Source organism: Xenopus laevis, chromosome 1S (genome assembly GCF_017654675.1).
Source record: "Xenopus laevis strain J_2021 chromosome 1S, Xenopus_laevis_v10.1, whole genome shotgun sequence".
NCBI classification, from domain to species: domain Eukaryota; kingdom Metazoa; phylum Chordata; class Amphibia; order Anura; family Pipidae; genus Xenopus; species Xenopus laevis.
Genome location: NC_054372.1, coordinates 21,807,405 through 21,829,826, shown reverse-complemented (window position 1 = coordinate 21,829,826; position 22,422 = coordinate 21,807,405). Strand labels below are relative to the sequence as shown.

The window sequence follows — 22,422 nt, the reverse complement described above, 5'->3', positions numbered from 1 at the left end:
ATCAGAATTTAATAATCAGCCGTGTAGCATCAGCTTATATTACAGGGGAAGCTCATTTTCTGCTGGATAATTAGTGACGACCCCTAAGCTTAGCTTCTCAACAGCTGCTCAGAGCCCACTGAGCATGTGAGTGTCACAGACACTTTCCAAGATGGTGACCCCCCGTGACAAGTTTGAAGTCGTGGATCATTGCTGCTATTGACAAGCTGAAACTTTAGGCTGGTGCAATAAGTTCGGTATATAAAATATGCCATTTTTAGCCACATTCATTTTTAGGGATTAGTTCTCCTTTAAAACTAATTTTTTGGAGTAAATGTTTCTTTATCCTTGTATACGAAGACATTGATCTCAGCCTACATTATATCTTCGAGGATCCAGGAAGTTTTTTTTCTAGCTGGGCCCGGAAAAGTTCTGAAAACGGATAGACTAAGACAACAATTCCTGTAGCAGGCTTGTGTAAACCACAATGGTACATCGCAGACAATGTTTGGAGATGTTGTACGATGCGAGATCAACAGGTTCGAGAATTCACAGTGTAAAAAGCATTCATTAAATGAAGCAAAAATGGATGTTTTGTTTCTTACCGAAACAAATAAATATTCCTTTAATCAGAAAAGGCAGCCAACTACAAGGTAAAAAGAAGAAAAACATCCGATTTGAATTTCTGCATTGGAATGTCAGCCAGTTTTTAATTTTGATTGAACCCCTAACCTGCTAATTACAACTTCTTGCTATCAAATAAAGAGCTTGCCCTTTGGTACATCAAATTTTTTTTTTTTTTGCACCCGTGAACGGAAATTCAAATCGGGTCATTTGGTCCTAAAGGAAAATCACAAATCTGAGTCCCTACTACAATCAGATTTATTTCCCTTACTGCAGCTTATAGGACACTTCTGGAAAAGGCGAATAGTGCATCACATCAATGTGAGAAAACATTTTTATTTCATTTCATATGGCAAATATAATAATATTACAAAATATTGGCCTTTTTACATTATAAATAAATCTATTTTGCATTGCTAGATTTGCTGCATTATCATTCCAGCATATTGAAGCCCCCCTGAAGGAGCACAACCCATTTCAACAATTTTTTTTTTTTTCCTCCATATTGTGTTTAGTCGTATAAAAATACAGTACAGTCAACACAGTCCTACGTGAATCCCTGACATTACAATATGGACTGAACTGTAAACTTTATTACATTCACAGTACTCGTTTGTACCACAGGCCGGAGCTTTGGCAGTTAACAGCGGGTTTCACTTTATTGCAGGACTTTGTGCAAAAGAGCAGCTTCATCAGGGTTGAGAGAACAACAACAGGTCCTTTTTCTCCTGTTACCAGGAAGAGAAGAAGGGTTTTCGGCAGTGGAAAGTCTGAGTAAACGCATTGCTCATCTGCACAATTCTGCCTTGGCTGCCACTGTAGCTCCGTTCCACCACCACTCGAGGCATCTGCACTAGTTGAATAGGAGTCTTGCCGTCTTTTAATGCCTGCGTCAGATTGAGTATCTAATGGGGGAAGAAGAATACATCCTTTATTATTAGTATCTCTGAATTATTATGAAGAATAGCCCTCTTTATGAGATTAGCTTTGGCCTGTGTTCCAAGCACATGACAGCCAGTAATATGCACAGCCCATATGGGGGAATATAATAAAATTCAGTAACGGGAAAAATATTTGCAATGTGAACATTTATGCCTCTGCACAAAACATTTTCTTTGTGTGAATTTAATACAGGCATGAGACCTGTTATCCAGAATACTCAGGACCTAGGGTTGTCTGGATAATGGATCTTATCATTTGGATCTGGATACCTTAAAAGATCAATAACATCAAAAAATAAAAGTGCACCTGCACTGGTAAAACGGACGTCTTGGCTTCAAACTATTGTTTATATAAACAAGCTGCTGTGTAGCAATAGGGGCAGCCGTTCAAAGGAGAAAAGGCTCAGCAGATAGCAGATAAGCTCTGTAGAACATAATGGTGTTATCTGTTATCCACTATTTAACCTGTGCCATATAGTCTTTTTTTCAATTTCCGCCATTGCTACACAGCAGCTTATTTATATGAACTATAGTAGTGTTTCTGAAGCAGTACACTACATGATATTTTCATTACTTTAAAACACTTTTTTTTTGGTGTTACTGTTCCTTTAATGTCCTCCCCAGTGAAAGGCCAAAATCATGTAAACATTAAATAAACCCAAATAGGCTGGTTTTGCCTCCAATAAGGATTAATTATATTTTAGTTGGGATCAAGTATAAGGTACGGTTTTATTATTAGAGAAAAAGGAAATCAATTTTAAAATCGGGATTATTGGATTTTAATGGAGACTATGGGAGATTGCCTTTCTGTATAACAGGTTTCCGGATAACGGATCTCCATAGCTTTGTGACCACTTCTGAGAGCAGAAAGGCTGTGAATGTTACAGATTGGGCCAGTGCGCAGTATATTCAATAATACTTTTTTCGGAATAAATGATGTTTGCTCCAAAAGATTACGCCACCTTCAAGCGCTTCTTAAGTGTGTATTGCACAATTAAAACTCACAATGCAATAACAGTCTGATGAAGAATTACATTTGCAAAATGCAAACTTATTTGTGACAGTTTTTTTCCTCTTTGTGACCTCTATTACATTTCCCCCTTAGCATTCAAAGCATATATAGGTACATATATAAGTATTTAGGTACAATGAGAAGCCTCGTACCACAAAAGATGACAGGAACTCACAGATGCCCAGACAGGTAAAGTAAAAGAAGGGCAAACGATTTTAGGTAAACACAGGACTTAAAACATCCTTCAGAGAGAAGCCTACCTGTCCTCTCATCACAGACATCTGTTTTTCAAATGTAGCCTTGTCAAATCCTTTATCAGTCTAAAAAGACAAAATAAAAACAGTTGATACACCTAGCAAAATCATGAGCAAAGACCCTCAACCACAAAAAGTTCACCCAAACTTAACTTTTAGTATAGGACATTCAACTGGAATATTCTCAGCAACTTTTCTTTTCAAACATTATATGGGATTTTGGTTACCCATTTTGTAGTGATGCACCGAATACACTTTTTTTTTGGATTCGGACGAAACCCCGAATCCTTTGTGAAAGATTCGGCCGAATACCGAACTGAATCCAAACCCAAATTTGCATATGCAAATCAGTGAGGGGAGGGAAAAATAAAGCGCGTCAAAAACCTTTTTATTTCCTTGTTTTGTGACGAAAAGTCACATGATTTTAAGAATTCAGATTCGGTTCGAACAGGCACAAGGATTCGTCCGAATTCGAATCCTGCTGAAAATGGCCGAATCCTGAACCGAATCTAGGATTCGGTACATCCCTACTATTTTGCCTATTTCCAGTCTGCACATTTAAAAAAAAAAAAACAAATAGCTGTAGCAAGCTAAATAGAATTTTAGAACGAAAAGCTGAATTACAAAACCTTTAAAGATAGTAATTAAGTTTGATTGCAAATTGTTTTAAAATATCTGTTACAGTCACCACCTGAAATAAACTGGAGATGAAGAGCATTCTGATCATAGTCTCCTTAAAGAACCACAGTCATACAAACGCCTAATGTGTCTTTGCACAACAAAGGTTGTTTCAGTTTATATATGAGTAATGAATTTAATCTAATTTAATCTAAGCCCTGATTTATGTATAAATTTGCTATCTAAAATAAACCAGCCATGCATTTATTCTTAAACACTGATTGGTGCTGCAGTAGTGGCCTCCTAACGCAGTGACAGAGCTCTAATTTCTAGAGATTGCTATGTCAGTAGAATTAAGCCTTGGCAGGCGAGATATGTCACAGGAACGGATACCTGTTGAATGTATTGATCCTAAAGCAGAGTCCAAAGTTTCTAGTACGTTGCTATGTTTTGTCTCGAAGGCTGAGGTTATCAGTGTTTGCATTCATATCAGACTGCAGCTCTATGCATCACAGCTCAAGCTCCCATAGATACAGTTATAGAATTTTAGATTTTTACCTTAAAAAGCTCATAAAGATCCTCACAAAGATCCTGGACGAAATTCATATCGGAAATGCGTGGCAGAATCAAATCCCTGGTTTCCTGACTGAAAGGAACTTTAGCTTGAGGAATCCAAGCCCAGAGGAATGGGTCTGCAGGTGGAAAGTCATAATACATAAATGAACACAAAAAACGTATTTTATTATACACTATAAAGCAGTATGTATGTGCAGTTACCTGGTCTTCCTACAGTAAAGGCAGAGAGACACGGTCAGATTCGGGGAGATTAGTCGCCTGGTGATAAATCTCCTCCTCTTCCTCAAACTGCCTTCCCGCCGGCAATTTTCATTCTAGCTGGCGGGAAGGCAGTTTGAGGAAGAAGAGGAGATTTATCACCAGGCGACTAATCTCCCCGAATCTGGGGCACTGGGATAGCTTTGTTTTTTGAAGTTTCCTCTGAGGCAACGTCAGGTGACTTTGGAAAATTAAGTGCATTCTAGCCGGTGGAAAGGCAGTTTGAGGAGAATAGTCACCTTGAAGAAGAGATTTGTTGCTGCGCGACTAATCTCCCCGAATCTGACTGTGTCTCTCTGCCCTAAAGCATATTTTCTGTAAAGGATCGCCATGATCATCATTATCATCAGGGAAGTGTATTACTTACATGCCCTCCATTCATCAGGATGTTTAAAAGGAAATGCCAGCCCATTGTCAATTGCAGCAATTTTGATTATTGGTTCTTTGATTTCCTTCCAGTCCTAAGAAAATATGTGTGTTTATAGGCTCAGATTGTTTGCATAGTGACAGAAAACGTTAACACAATCTTCTGTAAATGTCAAGATTCCAGGCAGCTAGCATGTTACTATGCAAGGACACAGTACAATCACCACAATTCTGGGAAACTCAGAAAAAAAACAAAGGAAGCACTACCTTTAAAGGAAAATCGTCTCCTTTTTCTAAAAGCTCATCGTCTTCCTGACTGTCATACCTAATTAGCCAATTATCATTGCCTCGATCTGTAAGAGGGGGAAAAAAACATTTATTAGAAGCCAGGCTGTGTTGAAGCATAGAAGTGTGTGTGTGTATGCTTGATTGGCTAGGAATTGTGCAAAACACTGGTCACTTAGTTTTAGACAAGAAAAACCGGTATTAGCACTACTGAACAGAGGAGTATTCAAACGACATATAGATCAACTGATCAGTTAAAACACTGTAATGTATGCTCTAACACCCACGCAGCTTCTTTCTCTTCATTAAACTAAGCGGCCATTCACAGGACAAAAAAAACGCAGGTGTCATACAGTGTAAAGCAAAGCAGTATGGGGCTGAATCGGCATCCCTTTGCTACATTCCAAACTGCTGAAATCAGCGGATCAAAGAACGGCAGAAGCCATAGGTTTGGAGAGCGTGGCCTTGTTTGCTGCTTTCCAGCCACCTATCCATTTACTGTATATTGCATGCTGTATTTCATATATACTGTAAGTATCGCTGCTTGTTAGATTGTACTGTAGGATGCATTTTTGGATCAGGCCTGCATACTGAAGCCTGCACACAGATTGGCATGAATAACAAACACTTTTTTGTATATCCAAATCTTAAAACCCCTGTCCAAGGAAAAAATAAATGACCGAAGGTTGACCTACTTAGATTAGTCAGCCTGGAACCTTACTATTCCATGGACAAACCTTACTGTTAGGCTGTGGGCACACAGGCTGCTCCATTGTTTTGAATCCAATCAGCCTGTGTGAGGTCACACACAGGTTGAAGTCAGCCCAAATACTGACCTCAGCTTCACTTTGTGTGACCACACCGGATACAAATCAATAGTGCAAGAGCACTGAGCAGATCTACTTCTGTCAGGCTGCAAAAATATGCAGGCTGACAACAGCCGGAGCCAACAGTCTGTGTGCCCACAGCTTGATAAAAGCTGCCAACAGACCGAGTCGGCAGCTTATTGGCCTGTATAAGGGGACCTCCGACAGGCTTCCCCGATCGCTATCAGACCGAAAGACTGCCAGATGTCGGTCGGACAGGACTAAAAATCCTGTCTGATCGCGGCCGCATCAGTTCGTTGATGCTGTCCTGCGATTCAACCGCCCCTTAGTTATGATTCGATCGTTGGGCCCTAGGGCCCATGATCAGATCAACCCGATATCGCCCACCTCAATGTGGGCATATTGGGGAGAGATCCGCTTGTTTGGCAACATCGCGTTGTGTATGGCATGCTGCAGTGTATTACCACCTTAAGATGCACCTACTAAATAAAGCAGTTGGATTATATAATTACTTATTGCTTACATTTCAGATATGGAATTACCATTGTTAAGCATGAAATGTACACAATATAAAAGGGATGCACCGAATCCAGGATTCCGTTCGGGATTTGGCCTTTTTCAGCTGGATTCAGATTCGGCCAAATCCTTCTGCCCGGCCGAACCCAAATTTGCATATGCAAATTAGGGAGTAAAAAATAAATAAGGAAGTAAAGATGTTTACCCCTTCCCACCCCTAATTTGCATATGCAAATTAGGAAACAGTTCGGCATTCACAAAGGCTATTGTAGGCTGAATCCAAAATAGTGGATTCGGTGCATCCCTACAATATAATCTTCAAAACAAAAACACATATAGTATAACGTTCTTTCGATTCCAGACAGAAGCGCAATATTCTGCTCATCTTAATCTATTTACCCGTATTTCTAATCACATAATCCAGTATCACTAATTTCTCAAACTGAGACTGAAGTTGTTTTCTGGTATTTTCAGGTAAGGGATCAGTTTCGAATTTCCTTAGCCAATAGTCAGCTTCTTTATACCCATCAACAAAGAGTTGGAAGGAACCAACCTAAAAAAAACAAAATTTAAAAATTAGGTTTATGGTTTCCTCATATGGATTATAGTAACCCTTTTATTTAGCAACTGTTTCACCAATTAGAAACAAAAGAAGCATATAATCTATCACAAACCACAGAGTGGCAAAATAACAGCTATTGTAGATAGATCATACGAAAGTCACTTGCTTAGCAAAGTAAATATATACAAACACTCAGCACTGCTTAACTATGATGGCGCTCTAAAGTAAACTTTACATTTGTCTAATTCTTCCAAGTGCCTTAAGTGTCAGGGCACACAGGCAGATTGAGGGAGATTAGTCGCCCGGCGACAAATCTCCACTTCTTGCCCGGCGACAAATCTCCACTTCTTCGGGCGACTAATCTCCCCGAACTGCCTCCCCTGCCGGCTAAAATGTAAATCGCTGACGGGATGGCACTCTTCGTTTGCCGAAGTCGTGGTTAGAGGGGGCAAAAATAACTATGTATCTATTTAGAACAGTTAAAGGTGAAAAATTATACTTCAATATTGGAAAAACAGTCATATATAGAAAAAAAAAAAAAAAAAAGTAATTGGAAAAAGTCTTTACTTCTGAAAATCTGAAACCAGCTGCACAGAAAAAAAAGCTTTGAAGGTGAACAACCCCTTTAAGGTTTTACTTGACCCTGGCTCTTGTTGATGTAGGTTGCCAGACTACTAAGTGTAGGTTGCCAGACTACTAAGTGTAGGTTGCCAGACTACTAAGTGTAGGTTGCCAGACTACTAAGTGTAAACTCGAGTCCTCTATGTTGAGAGACAAACATTCAGAGCCAGGTAATTTATACAGCACAGCTGCCAGGGAAGATAAAAACCTTCCAATGTATAAATGTTATCAAGTGTTGTTTTCAAATACTTGCCTTTCAGGACAATTTAACAATAACCAGCTATTCAACTCTCATAATAATTATTGTGGGCCTGGGCCATCCACAAAGTAAAATGCATTAGAAGAGTAGACGCCATTATCTTAGAAAAGTGTGGAACAACTTCAGATTAATACCCTTGGCAGTCTGAGATGTTGAACTGGTAATTTGACTTACTTCTCACCCACACAGGGCTAATTTTCGGCCTGTGGATAAATTCAGACAGAGGCAGCTGATCTACTGCCCTACTCTGCTCCCGTGTTTGTGTTAGCTTGGTGCAAACGCACGGAGTAGATTTCAGCACAGACAAGTGTATGTATTTTCATTCCAAAATCCGTGTATTTGCAATTAAGCCGACACATTGGCTTTCTGTGCAGACACAGGAGCCAACAGATCAGCCTGGTAAAAGCTGGTCAATAATCATCAGGTCATGTACAACCATAGAAAACTCATGTGGCCCAGGACTAGTAGTAGAAAAAAAAGTTAAATTACCAGTTCAACATCTCAGACTGCCAAGGGTATTAATCGAAAGTTGTTCCACACTTTTGTAAGGTAACAGCCTCTACTCTGCTAAGGAGACAAAAAGGAACACCAAGAGCCCCATTAGTGTAATATGTTTTTACAAGGAGTAATGGTAGAGTAAACAAGTTAATACTCACAAACCAGGGTTACCGATAGGCAACCACTGTATAGGCAGGTGGGGAGATTATCCTGACCCCACTCAGGAATAAAACGTCGCTCTCTGTAGAAGAAGAAAACGGGGATGATACCCCTCCACTCGGGGTGGACTTGATATGGTAGTAAGACAAAACAGAGGCGCCAAAAAGGATAAAAATAGCTAAAAGCCCTTAAAAACCCAATGGGTAATTCAGAGGAGGTAGTAATGAACTTACCTCCTCCAAGCAGACACCAACGAAAGTGGTAATTTTCAATAATAGTTTATTCACAAAACAATACGGCAATACTGTTTTGTGAATAAACTATTATTGAAAAATACCACTTTCGTTGGTGTCTGCTTGGAGGAGGTAAGTTCACTACTACCTCCTCTGAATTACCCATTGGGTTTTTAAGTGCTTTTAGCTATTTTTATTCTTTTTGGCGCCTCTGTTTTGTCTTACTACTCTACTCTGCTAAGGCATGTTACTAGATGTTGGAACACGGTCGATGGAATCTTTCCATTTAGCATTAGTGAGGCTGGTCATACAGCTGGTGTTTCCAGTCATCTCATACTCAGGCTCCTCCATCACCATCTGAGCAAATCCATTCTGTACGGCCCTCACAGTCAGACTATAAAAGCGCCTTAAAAACTGTTGCCAAAATGTGGAAGGACAGAATTGTCAGGAATGCCATGGTGTAATGTAACATAAAACCAGCGGTGACCCAAAAATTTTGGCCCAGGGACCGGTGTTAATGAAAATGTTTTTGCAAGGGCCGGGGGTGTCGTCAAGGGTTGGTCAGCAGCAACTGTGAGTCCAATTCTGGTGCTCCGGCGCCCAATTCCGCATGCCGGCGTTAGTTGCAGGCTAAGTGGCCCAGTGCAGGACTGTCTGCGGCTCGGTGGTTGGGGACCCCTGCATTAAACCATTTCAAGTGAAACATTTTATTCTTAAAGGGATTCGGTCATGATTGCTTAAGATGTATTTTTTATTTCCAAATAACACTGCAAATAATTCACTCTACCATATAAAATGTCATTCCTGAACCAACAAGAGTATTTTTTTTTTAGTTGTAATATAGTTGTCGAGGGGCCATCTCAGGTCATTTTGCCTGGTCATGTGCTTTCAGAAAGAGCCAGCACTTTAGGATGGAACTGTTTTCTGGCAGGCTGTTGTTTCTCCTACTCAATGTAACTGAATGTGTCGCAGTGGGACCTGGATTTTACTATTGAGTGCTGTTCTTATATCTACCAGTCAGACGTTATCTTGTGTTAGGGAGCTGATATCTGGTTATTTTCCCATTGTTCTGTTGTTAGGCTGCTGGGGAGGAAAGGGAGGGTTGATAACACTTCAACTTGAAGTACAGAGCACAAGTCACATGACTGGGGGCTCCAGGGAAATTGAAAATATGTCTAGCGCCATGTCAGATTTCAAAACAGTTTTCACTGCAGAATTCTGCTTGAGCAGCAATATTAACTGGTGCGTTTTGGAAAAAACAAAAATTTTTTCCACATGACAGTGTCCCTTTAAAAACACCAGGTCCCAAGCATTCTGGATAACAAAACGCATGCCTACCAAACAGTTGTCAGGCACTTATGTGGAAACAGAGTCAGTACAAGTATGGGGCGTGTTATCAAAATGCTTGGGACCTGGGGTTATCCGGGTAACAGATCTTTCTGTAATTTGGATCTTCATACCTTAAGCCTAGTAGAAAATCATATAAACATGAAATAAACCCAACAGGCTGATTCTGCCTCCAATAAGGATTAATTATATCTTAGTTGGAATCAAGTACAAGGCACGGTTCTGTTATAAGAGAGAAAAATTACATTGTTTTGAAAAATCTGTATTATTTGGATAAAATCTAGTCTATGGGAGACAGCCTTCCCATTATTCAGAGCTTTCTGGATGATGGGTTTCCAGATAACGGATCCTATACCTGTACACATTGCAGCCCCACAAGATGTAGGGATTAGAGTGGAGATTCAAATCCTGGATTTACTCTTTACTTAATAATGTAACCAGCAAAGTCAGTTTAAAAAGTGACATTTGCCCTAATTTGCTTACTTACAGGGCATATACTTTATATTTACTTTGAACGACAGTTTAAAAAGAAAAAAAAAAATGTATGCCTGGATAGACAGGAACAGTAACACCATAAAATGAAAGTGTCCTAAAGCAAATAAAATGTAATGTACTGTTGCACTGCACTGGTAAAACTGGTGTATTTGCTTCAGACACAACAATAGTTTATATAATTTAGCTGCTGTGTAGCCATAGGGGCAGCCGTTCAAAGCTGTAAAAGGAGAAAAGGCTCAGGATAAACAGCAGATAACAGATAAGCTCTGTAGTAAACAATGGGATTCTTCAGAACTTATCGGTTATCTACTGTGTATCCTGTGCTTGAATGGCTGCCCCCATGGCTAACCAGCAGCTTGTTTATATAAATTATAATTGTTGTTCTGAAGCAAACACACCAGTTTTACCAGTGCAACAGTACATTATACTGGCATTCCTTTAGAACACTTTCATTTTTTGGTGTTACGGTTCCTTTGTTCAAGCTGAAACAGTGAATAGGAGTATCACCCTGTACCCATGCCAATGAAGAGAAAAAAAAACGAGTACTTGCCTTAGGTGGTAGTCCAATACGGTGAAATTTTCTACCCACTTTTGGCACCTTTTCTAAAGCATATTTTTTGCCTCGTGATTTTGCCCGGTCTATTGCACTGTAATTGAATGTTTCACTTACAAGCCATACAACCTGCAAATAAAAGAAAAAACGACAATTCAATATTAGTAAAAGCATAGTTAGGGAAATATGCCATTTTTTGTGCCTAGAAAATAAAGATTTGTTTATTTGGATTATTTTATTTAAAGGAGAATGAAAGCCACCCAGGCTCCCTCCCTGAATCTTAGTTTGTCTAAAAAGTGTCTCTTACAAATAGGGGGGAAAAAAAATAAATAAATAAAGAATAAGAGGGGGGGGGGACAGATGAAGTTTCTGAGCCATCCATCTTACCTTGGTTTTTGGAACAACACCTAATCCCAATTTTTCATCCACCAGATAAGCACCAGCCTCAGATAGGTACCCCTGATTAGGAACAAGGCATCCACGGCCAAAGCAGCAGGGGCAGCAAATCTTGTGAAAATATTTGGTCCATTTAGGATTTAGATGTCCATAAGGCTCCTCTGATTTTGGTTTAAACACGCCAATGGTCTTCTGTATAAATAAAGCAAAACAGGGTCATTACAAATGTTGCTTTAAGTTCAATCATAAAGGGGCTGTTCACCTTTAAATTAACTTTTAGTATGATGAAGAGAGGGATATTCTGAGACAATTTGCAATTGGTTTTCACGTTTTATTATTTGCAGTTGTTTAACTATTTAGCAGCTCTCCAGTTTGGAATATTGGCAATCTGGTAGCTAGGGTTCAAATTATCCTAGCAACCATGCATTGATTTGAATAAGAGAATAGAAGAGGACCTAAATAGAAAGATGAGTACTAAAAAGTAGCAATAACAATATATGTATAACCTTACAGAACATTTGATTTTAGATGGGGGTCAGTGACTCCCATTTGAAAGCTGGAAAGAATCAGAAGAAAACTGCAAATAATTTAAAAACTATAAAAAAAGAAAAAAATAATGAAGACCAATTGAAAAGTTGCTTAGAATTGGGCATTCTATAACATAAAACTAAAAGGTGAACCATCCCTTTAAGGAAAACCCTTTTAATGGTTTGGTTATGGTGATAGGTTGTATTTAACGGACAACTAAAGTCTTTGGTGACAATGGGTGGATCCTCCGCCAGTTTGAGAAACCTGATTTACCAACCCTACCACCGGATATTGTCCTTTCTGACTGTCATTGCCTCAATGGCTACCACCTACGTATACAGGGTGGAGGTCACTTTGTATTTGCTCAAATGTGCTTGCAGACAGACATTCTCCTTATAACTAGAACCACATAACAGCACACAGTAGTCACTATTTCCAAGTAACAATTGCCCGACAAGCAACTGCACCCACACTTGAAGCTGATTGTAATTCAATCATTTTGAGCGATTACGGTTTTGCCGTATAAAAGTATCCTGCATAAAATGGACTGGGAACCATTTTGTTTACAGTTTTTCTGGCCATTCAAGTAATATTTAAAATTCAAGTTTAATGGGAACTATCACAAAAATGAAAATGTAATGTAAGTGTCATCACACTGAAATAAGACACTTTATAAATACAATCAATTAAATATTCTGCATTGTTTCTGAAATAATCAAGTTTATGTTCACTATCCCTCTCTCAGCATCTGTTTCTCTTCATTCAGCAGTTGGGTGTCAGATGAATGAGCCAATATATCTTATAGGGGGGGCTTCCTTTGCTAGCAGGTTTATTAGATCTCATTTTAATAACTTATTCCAGTACAAACAAAATAACAGCCTTTTGCACAAATCCTGCATGTAGAGAGACATGATCTCTGGTGATTTTATAGCATGAGCTCTAATACATCTTCAGGGCAAAAGGATCTCGCCTATAAGATATATTGGCTCTAACTGTCAATGAATATCTGACACCCAACACCTGCATGAAGACAGAATGAAGAGAAACAGATGCTGAGAGAGGAATAGTGAAGATAAACTTGATTATTTCAGAAACGGTGTAGAATATTTAATTGTATTTAGAAAGTTTCTTATTTCAGGAAGCTTATATTAAATTTTCATTTTCGTGATAGTTCCCCTTTAATGCTATCTTCGCCGCAACAGACTGTATCCCCGATATTGTGATCTAATTGTTTGGCCCAAGGGCCTTCATATTTGGCATATCAGGAAAAGATCCACTTGTTTGGTGAACTTAAATGAGCCAATCATTCAGTGTATGGTAACCCTAAGACTATAAGCACCACTGGGGCAGTGACGTTAAATGATGTATAACAAATACAAATCCTCTGAGCCATGAAATAATACCAAGGCTTAGCTCTAGATTTAATAAAACAAGACTTGAAAGACTGTACCCCTTTTGGATCTTTAACAAAGTAACTTCCGCTGGATCCTTGAGAGATTCTTTCTGGAAACACACCGCTCTCTATGGCTTGCTCTGCTCGGTGAATTATTTCGGCAAACTCAGAGTCATCCAAAATGACATTAAACTCCCCATTTCCAATGTGACCTAAACAGAAACAGCACAGGTAAAATAGGCAACGTTTAAATTAAGGACATAGGAATAAGTTTACATGAATCTTCTTAGACCTACAACCTACTCAAAAACTAAAGCAGTTTTTAATTGCAATTCCAAGTACAGGTATAGGATCCCTTATCCGGAAACTGGATATCCAGAAAGCTACAAATTACGGAATGGCTGTCTCCCATAGACTCCATTTTATCCAAATAATCCCAATTTTTAAAAATGATTTCCTTTTTCCCTTTTTTCTGTAATAATAAAACAGTAGCTTGTACTTGATCCCAACTAAGATATAATTAATCCTTATTGTAAGCAAAACCAGCCTTTTGGGTTTATTTAATGTTTAAATGAATTTCTAGTAGACTTAAGGCATGAAGACCCAAATTACGGAAAGATCTGTTATCCGGAAAACCCCAGGTCCCGAGCATTCTGGATAACAGGTCCCATACCTGTACAATTGTATTCCCACAAATTCAGCAATAACAGTTTCTTGTAGAGCACATTCAGATAATGGACATTTGAACAAACATATTGCATTTGAATACTGGAACGAAACAGGAGTGAATACCCAAGCTATTCAATATACAGCATATGCAAATACACAGCCAATACACGAGCAGGGTGACAATCCATTAGAGAAAAACGCTGAACGTATAAGAGGATGATTTATCTTAAAAACCTCATGTAGCCCATTTTAGCCATTAACTCCAAACTAGTATTTTTTTTTAGTGCTACCCCAAGCTTTATATAGTAAGCTTCACCTCTGAAATTCATTGAGTAGGAGTTAATGAATTTGTGTAATATGTTTTTAAGCCAAAAATAAATATTCTGAAAACAGAATAACCTTAAGAGGCTTTGGAATAAAACTAGTGATGCATCGAAACCAGGATTTGTCTTTGGATTCTGTGAAACGCGATTTCAGAAAATAACGTGACTTTTAACCACACAAAAATTTTAACCGTGCACGGTTCTCTTTCCCCCTCATTTCCTTCATTTACATATGCAAGTTAGGGTTCAGATTCGGTCGGTCAAATCCTAAAATTGTGGATTTGGTGCACCCCTATTGAAAATGGATTATTAGTATTAACAAGTAACCAAAGGAGAAAGCATGGCACACACACATATGCACATACGCATAGTCAACACCAAAAAGATCCCTATTGTGTAGTGTTGTTTCAAACATGGACAGATTTGCAGCTGCGTTATGGAGTATCTGAAAGCCCTGGAAAGCAGTGACTGACTGGGTCATACACTAACAGCAGATTTTGCCCAATTAGGCTATAAATGTGCTGGGCCAAATCAGGTTGACTCAATTAGATTCCTTCATGGGCAAATGCAAAACTACTGACTGAGGGATGCAACAAAGCACTGCTGCAGTCCACAAAGGATGGCATTCTAAAACCTGTCTGGTGTCAGCTCTGTCTATGGCCAGCTTAAAGGGATTCTGTCATGTTTTTATGGTGTATTTTTTATTTTTAAATTACACTGTTTACACTGCAAATAATTCACTCTACCATATAACACATCATTCCTGAGCATCTCAGATCATTTTGCCTCGGCATGTGCTTTCAGAAAGAGCCAGCACTTTAGCATGGAACTGCTTTCTGAAAGGCTGTTTCTGAATGTGTCTCAGTGGGACCTGGATTTTACTATTGAGTGCTGTCCTTATATCTACCAGACAGCTGTTATTTTGTGTTAGGAAGCTGCTATCTGGTTACCTTCCCATTGTTCTGTTGGGAGGGAAAGGGAGGAGGTGATATCACTCCAATTTGCAGTACAGCAGTAAAGAGTGATTGAAGTTTCTCAGAGCACAGGTCATATGACTGGGGGCAGCTGGGAAACGGACAATATTTCTAGCCTCATGCCAGATTTCAAAAATAAATATAAAATAAACTGCTTGCTCTTTTGAAAAAACAGATTTCAGGATTCTGCTGGAGCAGCATTAATGGATGTGTTTTGAAAGAAAAAAAAAATGAAAAAAAAACACGTTTTACCCTTTAAGCTCATGTCACCCACAGACACTGGATGCAAATAAATAAATAAATAAAGTGCTTTAATTCACAATGTGTTACATCTATGCTGTATAATCATGAGAGGGTCATTGTCACAAAGGCGGCGATTATCGGATGAAAAAGATGAATTCTTCAAGACTTTACTCAAAGGGAAGCAGTGTTAGGGGAAAAGTTAAAAAGTTTCTGAATCCCGTAACACCAAGTCTATAGAATTTGCTGAGCAAATTGAGAAAGATTATCACCTCCAGTGTGAGCCGATTAGAGGTGTGAGAAGAACATGATACATCTTCACAGCTTTTCGGCAAAGTGTTGGTAATGATCTGCTGAAGCCTTTGAGATACTGAGTATTGTAACTGAATGCTTAATTTCTGCATTAAAACCCTCCTTATTACAGCCAGCAATTGAATAACATTTGAGAGGGTTAATAAAATAGAAGACAAAGCTGCACACTCTCCTCAGGGTGCTGTACTGTACCTAGTAGAACGTTAACTTTGCAGTTTTTAACTTATTCCTAATTAAATGTAAACTTAGACTTAAAGCACCAGATACACATACAAGCTACTGACAATCCAGCTATTTCTACACAGCTCAGTGCTGTCTATAGTTTGCTCTTATGCCTCTACCAATAAAGTCTCAGAGCCACTGGTGTTAACTTGCTGAAAGGGATTGTTCACTTTTGAGTTAACTTTTGGTATGATGTAGATTGTAGAGAGTGATATTCTGAAAAAAATTGCAAGTGGTTTTCATGTTTTATTGTTTGTAGTTTTTGAGTTAATTCAGCAGCTCTCCAGTTTGCAATTTCAGCAGTCTAGTTGCTAGGGTCCAAATTACCCTAGCAGCCATGCACTTATTTGCATAAGAGACTTGAATATGAATAGGAGAGGCCTGAATAGAAAATTAAGCAATAAAAATTAGCAACAACAATACATTTGTAGCCTTACAGAGCATTTTTTTTTTGGGTCAGCGAGACCCATCTGAAAGCTGGAAAGAGCCAGGAGAATAAAGCAAATTATTAAAAACTATAAACAATAAAGACCAACTTAAAAGATGCTTAGAGTTGTTTTAGAACATACTAAAAGTTAACCTAAGGTCGAACCACCGCTTTAAGGGGGAGATACACGTTACACAATTGCAACATGTGTGCTTCAACATACACTAAGTACTGTTGCATTCAGCATCACAATGACACCCGTGCTGAATAACCAAGTTCCCTGCAGTAAATAACACAGGATTCTATGAGACACTTGGAGGTAACACTGCCTTAGCAGGTGGTAGTGTATCTCCAGGGTTCCCCTGTGTCAATGGACACCTTTCGTACATTTTGTATCAAGAGGCAAGCCAAAGACAGCAGTGCTGAGCACAACTATCAAGTCAAATACCTTAAAAAAAAAAACAGGAGTTTTTCAAGCATTGGACTGCAACAAACTTTTACAGGGACCTGTAATGTGCCCTCCCAAGCAGTATCCAAGTGCATTTTCCCAAAAGGTGTCTGTACACTGTCCAATCTGGCACCCCCAGTCAATGTATGGAGAGAGAATGAGGAGCAACACATCTTTCTATTTCTATTGCACAATGGGAAATTGCAGCACCACTTCCTAATCTGCCAACAACCCATTTTAAAATTTGCCCAATTCCTGAACCGACGAATATCTATAGTACATGGATATCAGTCAAAATGATCACAAAGACAATTGTATGAAATGATCTTGTCTGTGTGTGTCTATGTCCATCTTAAGAGGGCTGCAGTTGTCAATATTACCATGTGCTTCAGGCAAAGTGTTTCTCTAAAGGAACAGTTCAGTGTAAAAATAAAAACGGTGTAAATAGATAGGCTGTGCAAAATAGAAGAAAAACATGTCCAATATAGTTAGTTAGCCAAAACTGTAATGTATAAAGGCTGGAGTGACTGGATGTCTAACACAATAGCCAGAACACTACTTCCTGCTTTTCAGCTCTCTAACTCTGAGTTACTCAGTGACTTTAAGGGAGGCCAAATGGGACATAACTGTTCAGTGAGTTTGCAATTGATCCTCCGCATTCAGCTCAGATTCAAAAGCAACAGTTATGGCCCACATGGCCCTCCCTCAAGTCACTGACTGGTTACTGCCTGGTAACCAATCAGTGGAAACCAAGAGAACTGAAAAGCAGGAAGCAGTGTTCTGGCTATTGTGTTACACATCCAGCAAATATTGGTGTTTACGGGTATTAATACTCCCTTGTGTTTGTGCAAAGCAAACTAACCACAGTACTTTCCCCTTTCAACCTGCTTGGCTAAAATGCCACCTATTAAAGCTACAAATGACATCTGTGCCAAAATTAAGGCAGTTCTCATGTCTACTAATGTACAATTTGCCCAGTTATGCTGAAAACCAATTTTTTATCTCACACACACAGCAATGTTGCGATGATATTTAACATAATGCTAAGTGGTATATAACATAACATCTTGGAATGACAAGGCAATAATTCTAGCAACAGACTTTAGAAAACTGCAAAAAAGCCCACACAGTGTCGACAGCAGGCAAATGCAGATTGCGTGGCAAAAAATACATACATTTCAAGCAGAGATGGGTCATAGCCGAGTAATCTTACTAGTAAATGAACACCTACAGGCAACCCCATGTACCTAAACAAGGCACAGCATACACAACTCAGTCTGCAGAAATATGACAAATTATATCCCCCAATGTAATCTCTTCCAGCAAAGCTACATCCAGTTATATCATACAATCTACAAGCCATATACATACACGCCTCTGTAAAAACATAAACTAGAGCAGTTAATATCTGTGTACCTGTGCCAAGACTAACTGTCCAACCTCTGCCTACAGTATGTACCCATCAATAACACTGTCTATAAACCCATGTAAATTAAACTACAGCTCCTCTAAATTTGCCAAATAAAAAATACTTAATTCTAAGCAACTTTCCAATATACGTTTATTAAATATTTTTAGTGCTTTTATAGATATTCGCAAAAACAATTCTAAGGGAGACATACGCTCAGATTTGGGGAGATTAGTCGTCCAGTTACAAATCTCTTCTTCTGGGCGACTAATCTCCCCATACTGCCTCCCGGCAGCTAGAATGTGAATCGCCAGCTCGATGGCAATCGGTGTTCTTCATTTTTCTCGCGAGGAAACTTCAGGCGACTTAGGAAAACGAAGTGCACCGATTGCCATCCCACAGACCATTTACATTCTAGCCGGCGGGAGGCAGTATGTATAGTAATGTATATTGCAAAGCTGCTTAGAATTAGGTTTTCTTTCATTAGGCAAAACTATATATTTTTTGAGTGGACATTCCCTTTAACTATCCCTGACTTTTGCTGGTGTCCCTCTGCCAGTGCCAGCAATAACTGTGTACCCCACCAATCACAGGTTTGCCACTCCATAAATCTGCCAAAACAACTATACCCCTGTGTATCTCTGCCAATACCAGCAATAACCCCATATGCAGCCCTGCCAATCACAATAGCCCTTTATGGATCTTCCATACTCCATTATAGATCTTCCAATGACAACTAGACTCCTCTTTAGATCTTCCAATGACAACTAGACTCCTCTATAGATCTTCCAATGACAACTAGACTCCATTATAGCTCTTCCAATGACAACTAGACTCCATTATAGCTCTTCCAATGACAACTAGACTCCATTATAGCTCTTCCAATGACAACTAGACTCCATTACAGCTCTTCCAATGACAACTAGACTCCATTACAGCTCTTCCAATGACAACTAGACTCCATTATAGCTCTTCCAATGACAACTAGACTCCATTATAGCTCTTCCAATGACAACTAGACTCCATTATAGCTCTTCCAATGACAACTAGACTCCATTATAGCTCTTCCAATGACAACTAGACTCCATTATAGATCTTCCAATGACAACTAGACTCCATTATAGATCTTCCAATGACAACTAGACTCATCTATAGATCTTCCAATGACAACTAGACTCATCTATAGATCTTCCAATGACAACTAGACTCATCTATAGATCTTCCAATGACAACTAGACTCATCTATAGATCTTCCAATGACAACTAGACTCCATTATAGATCTTCCAATGACAACTAGACTCCATTATAGATCTTCCAATGACAACTAGCCTCCTTTATAGATCTTCCAATGACAACTAGCCTCCTTTATAGATCTTCCAATGACAACTAGCCTCCATTATAGATCTTCCAATGACAACTAGACTCCTCTATAGATCTTCCAATGACAACTAGACTCCTCTATAGAACTTCCAATGACAACTAGACTCCATTATAGATCTTTAAAGGACAACTAGACTCCATTATAGATCTTCCAATGACAACTAGACTCATCTATAGATCTTCCAATGACAACTAGACTCCATTATAGATCTTCCAATGACAACTAGCCTCCATTATAGATCTTCCAATGACAACTAGCCTCCTTTATAGATCTTCCAATGACAACTAGCCTCCTTTATAGATCTTCCAATGACAACTAGCCTCCATTATAGATCTTCCAATGACAACTAGCCTCCTTTATAGATCTTCCAATGACAACTAGCCTCCTTTATAGATCTTCCAATGACAACTAGCCTCCATTATAGATCTTCCAATGACAACTAGCCTCCTCTATAGATCTTCCAATGACAACTAGACTCCTCTATAGATCTTCCAATGACAACTAGACTCCTTTATAGATCTTCCAATGACAACTATACTCCATTATAGATCTTCCAATGACAACTAGACTCCATTATAGATCTTCCAATGACAACTAGACTCCATTATAGATCTTCCAATGACAACTAGACTCCTCTATAGATCTTCCAATGACAACTAGACTCCTTTATAGATCTTCCAATGACAACTAGACTCCATTATAGATCTTTAAAGGACAACTAGACTCCATTATAGATCTTCCAATGACAACTAGACTCATCTATAGATCTTCCAATGACAACTAGACTCCATTATAGATCTTCCAATGACAACTAGCCTCCTTTATAGATCTTCCAATGACAACTAGCCTCCTTTATAGATCTTCCAATGACAACTAGCCTCCATTATAGATCTTCCAATGACAACTAGACTCCTCTATAGATCTTCCAATGACAACTAGACTCCTTTATAGATCTTCCAATGACAACTAGACTCCATTATAGATCTTTAAATGACAACTAGACTCCATTATAGATCTTCCAATGACAACTAGACTCCATTATAGATCTTCCAATGACAACTAGACTCCTCTATAGATCTTCCAATGACAACTAGACTCCTTTATAGATCTTCCAATGACAACTAGACTCCATTATAGATCTTTAAAGGACAACTAGACTCCATTATAGATCTTCCAATGACAACTAGACTCATCTATAGATCTTCCAATGACAACTAGACTCCATTATAGATCTTCCAATGACAACTAGCCTCCTTTATAGATCTTCCAATGACAACTAGCCTCCTTTATAGATCTTCCAATGACAACTAGCCTCCATTATAGATCTTCCAATGACAACTAGACTCCTCTATAGATCTTCCAATGACAACTAGACTCCTTTATAGATCTTCCAATGACAACTAGACTCCATTATAGATCTTTAAATGACAACTAGACTCATCTATAGATCTTCCAATGACAACTAGACTCATCTATAGATCTTCCAATGACAACTAGACTCCATTAAAGATCTTCCAATGACAATTAGACTGCATTATAGATCTTCCAATGACAATTAGACTGCATTATAGATCTTCCAATGACAACTAGCCTCCTTTATAGATCTTCCAATGACAACTAGACTCCTTTATAGATCTTCCAATGACAACTAGACTCCTCTATAGATCTTCCAATGACAACTAGACTCCTTTATAGATCTTTTCAATGACAACTAGATTCCATTATAGATCTTCCAATGACAACTAGACTCCATTATAGATCTTCCAATGACAACTAGACTCATCTATATATCTTCCAATGACAACTAGACTCCATTATAGATCTTCCAATGACAACTAGACTACTTCATAGATCTTCCAATCACAACTATAGCCCTTTAAGGGTCTTCCAATCACAACTATGCCCATCTATGTAGCTATGCCAATCACAGCTCTGCCCCTTATGTATCCGGCAGGCACAGCTATATCCCAGCAGGCCGGAAGTGCCCGTCGGTGTAGGTTACAGTAGGAGAAGGCAAGCCTGTATTGAATGTAAAGCAGAGGCACATGTGATGTCACGTTGCAGTGATTGCGTGTCACAGACTCGGGCTGAGGGGCCGGTTCCCTGTCGTACCTCTGGCGCACACACCTGTCCCCCCCCCCCCCCACACACACACACACACACACACACACACACACACACACACACACACACACACACAGAGGCTAACAGGGTGTAACAGCTGGAGAGGTCTCCCCACACAGGCTCAGTCCTTACCCGCGCTCATGTTCTCTCTGTCCGAGGACGAACTAAGCCTATGTCTCCCCTTCCTCGCAGCTCTAGGAGACGTAGGACCAGACTTTTTCAGCAGCGGCTCATCCTCCCCGGCATCTTCTTCCCGACCACTATCGGAGAAGAACCGCACCGCGCTCCCAGGAGCTGATCTGGCTGAATGAGGAGAGAGCGGAGTGTGGGGGGCGGTCACTTCCTGTTCTTCAGCGTCGGGCTCCACGAACACCAGCAGCGGAGGGGAGTCCCTGTACTCGGTTGTTTGATTCTGCTCCATCTCCCGTTTATTCCCAATAAAAGCAAATCACTCACCGCATCGCCCACTCCCTAATAACCCCCGGCTCTAAGAGCACTGCGCTAATAATGCGGAAATGCCCGCCTATCAATATGTCACCAATTGACGGGGGCTGAATCCAGCTCCTATTGCCGAACCCGCGATGACGCACAAA

At 39.4% G+C, this 22,422-nt stretch overlaps 1 protein-coding gene across 1 annotated transcript; it reads right to left on the bottom strand.

Moving 5' to 3' along the window:
• Nucleotides 1-923: 923 nt before the first annotated feature.
• On the bottom strand, nt 924-22,393 carry pi4k2b.S (phosphatidylinositol 4-kinase type 2 beta S homeolog). The gene is made up of 10 exons (XM_018243077.2): nt 21,962-22,393; nt 13,358-13,512; nt 11,371-11,571; nt 10,981-11,112; nt 6,656-6,809; nt 4,896-4,981; nt 4,630-4,723; nt 3,987-4,120; nt 2,817-2,876; nt 924-1,508 (listed from the first exon to the last, which is right to left on the bottom strand). The coding sequence occupies exons 1-10, from the start codon at nt 22,248-22,250 to the stop codon at nt 1,335-1,337; spliced, it is 1,479 nt and encodes a 492-aa protein (XP_018098566.1). The 5' UTR covers nt 22,251-22,393; the 3' UTR covers nt 924-1,334.
• Between the last annotated feature and the right edge of the window lie 29 nt (nt 22,394-22,422).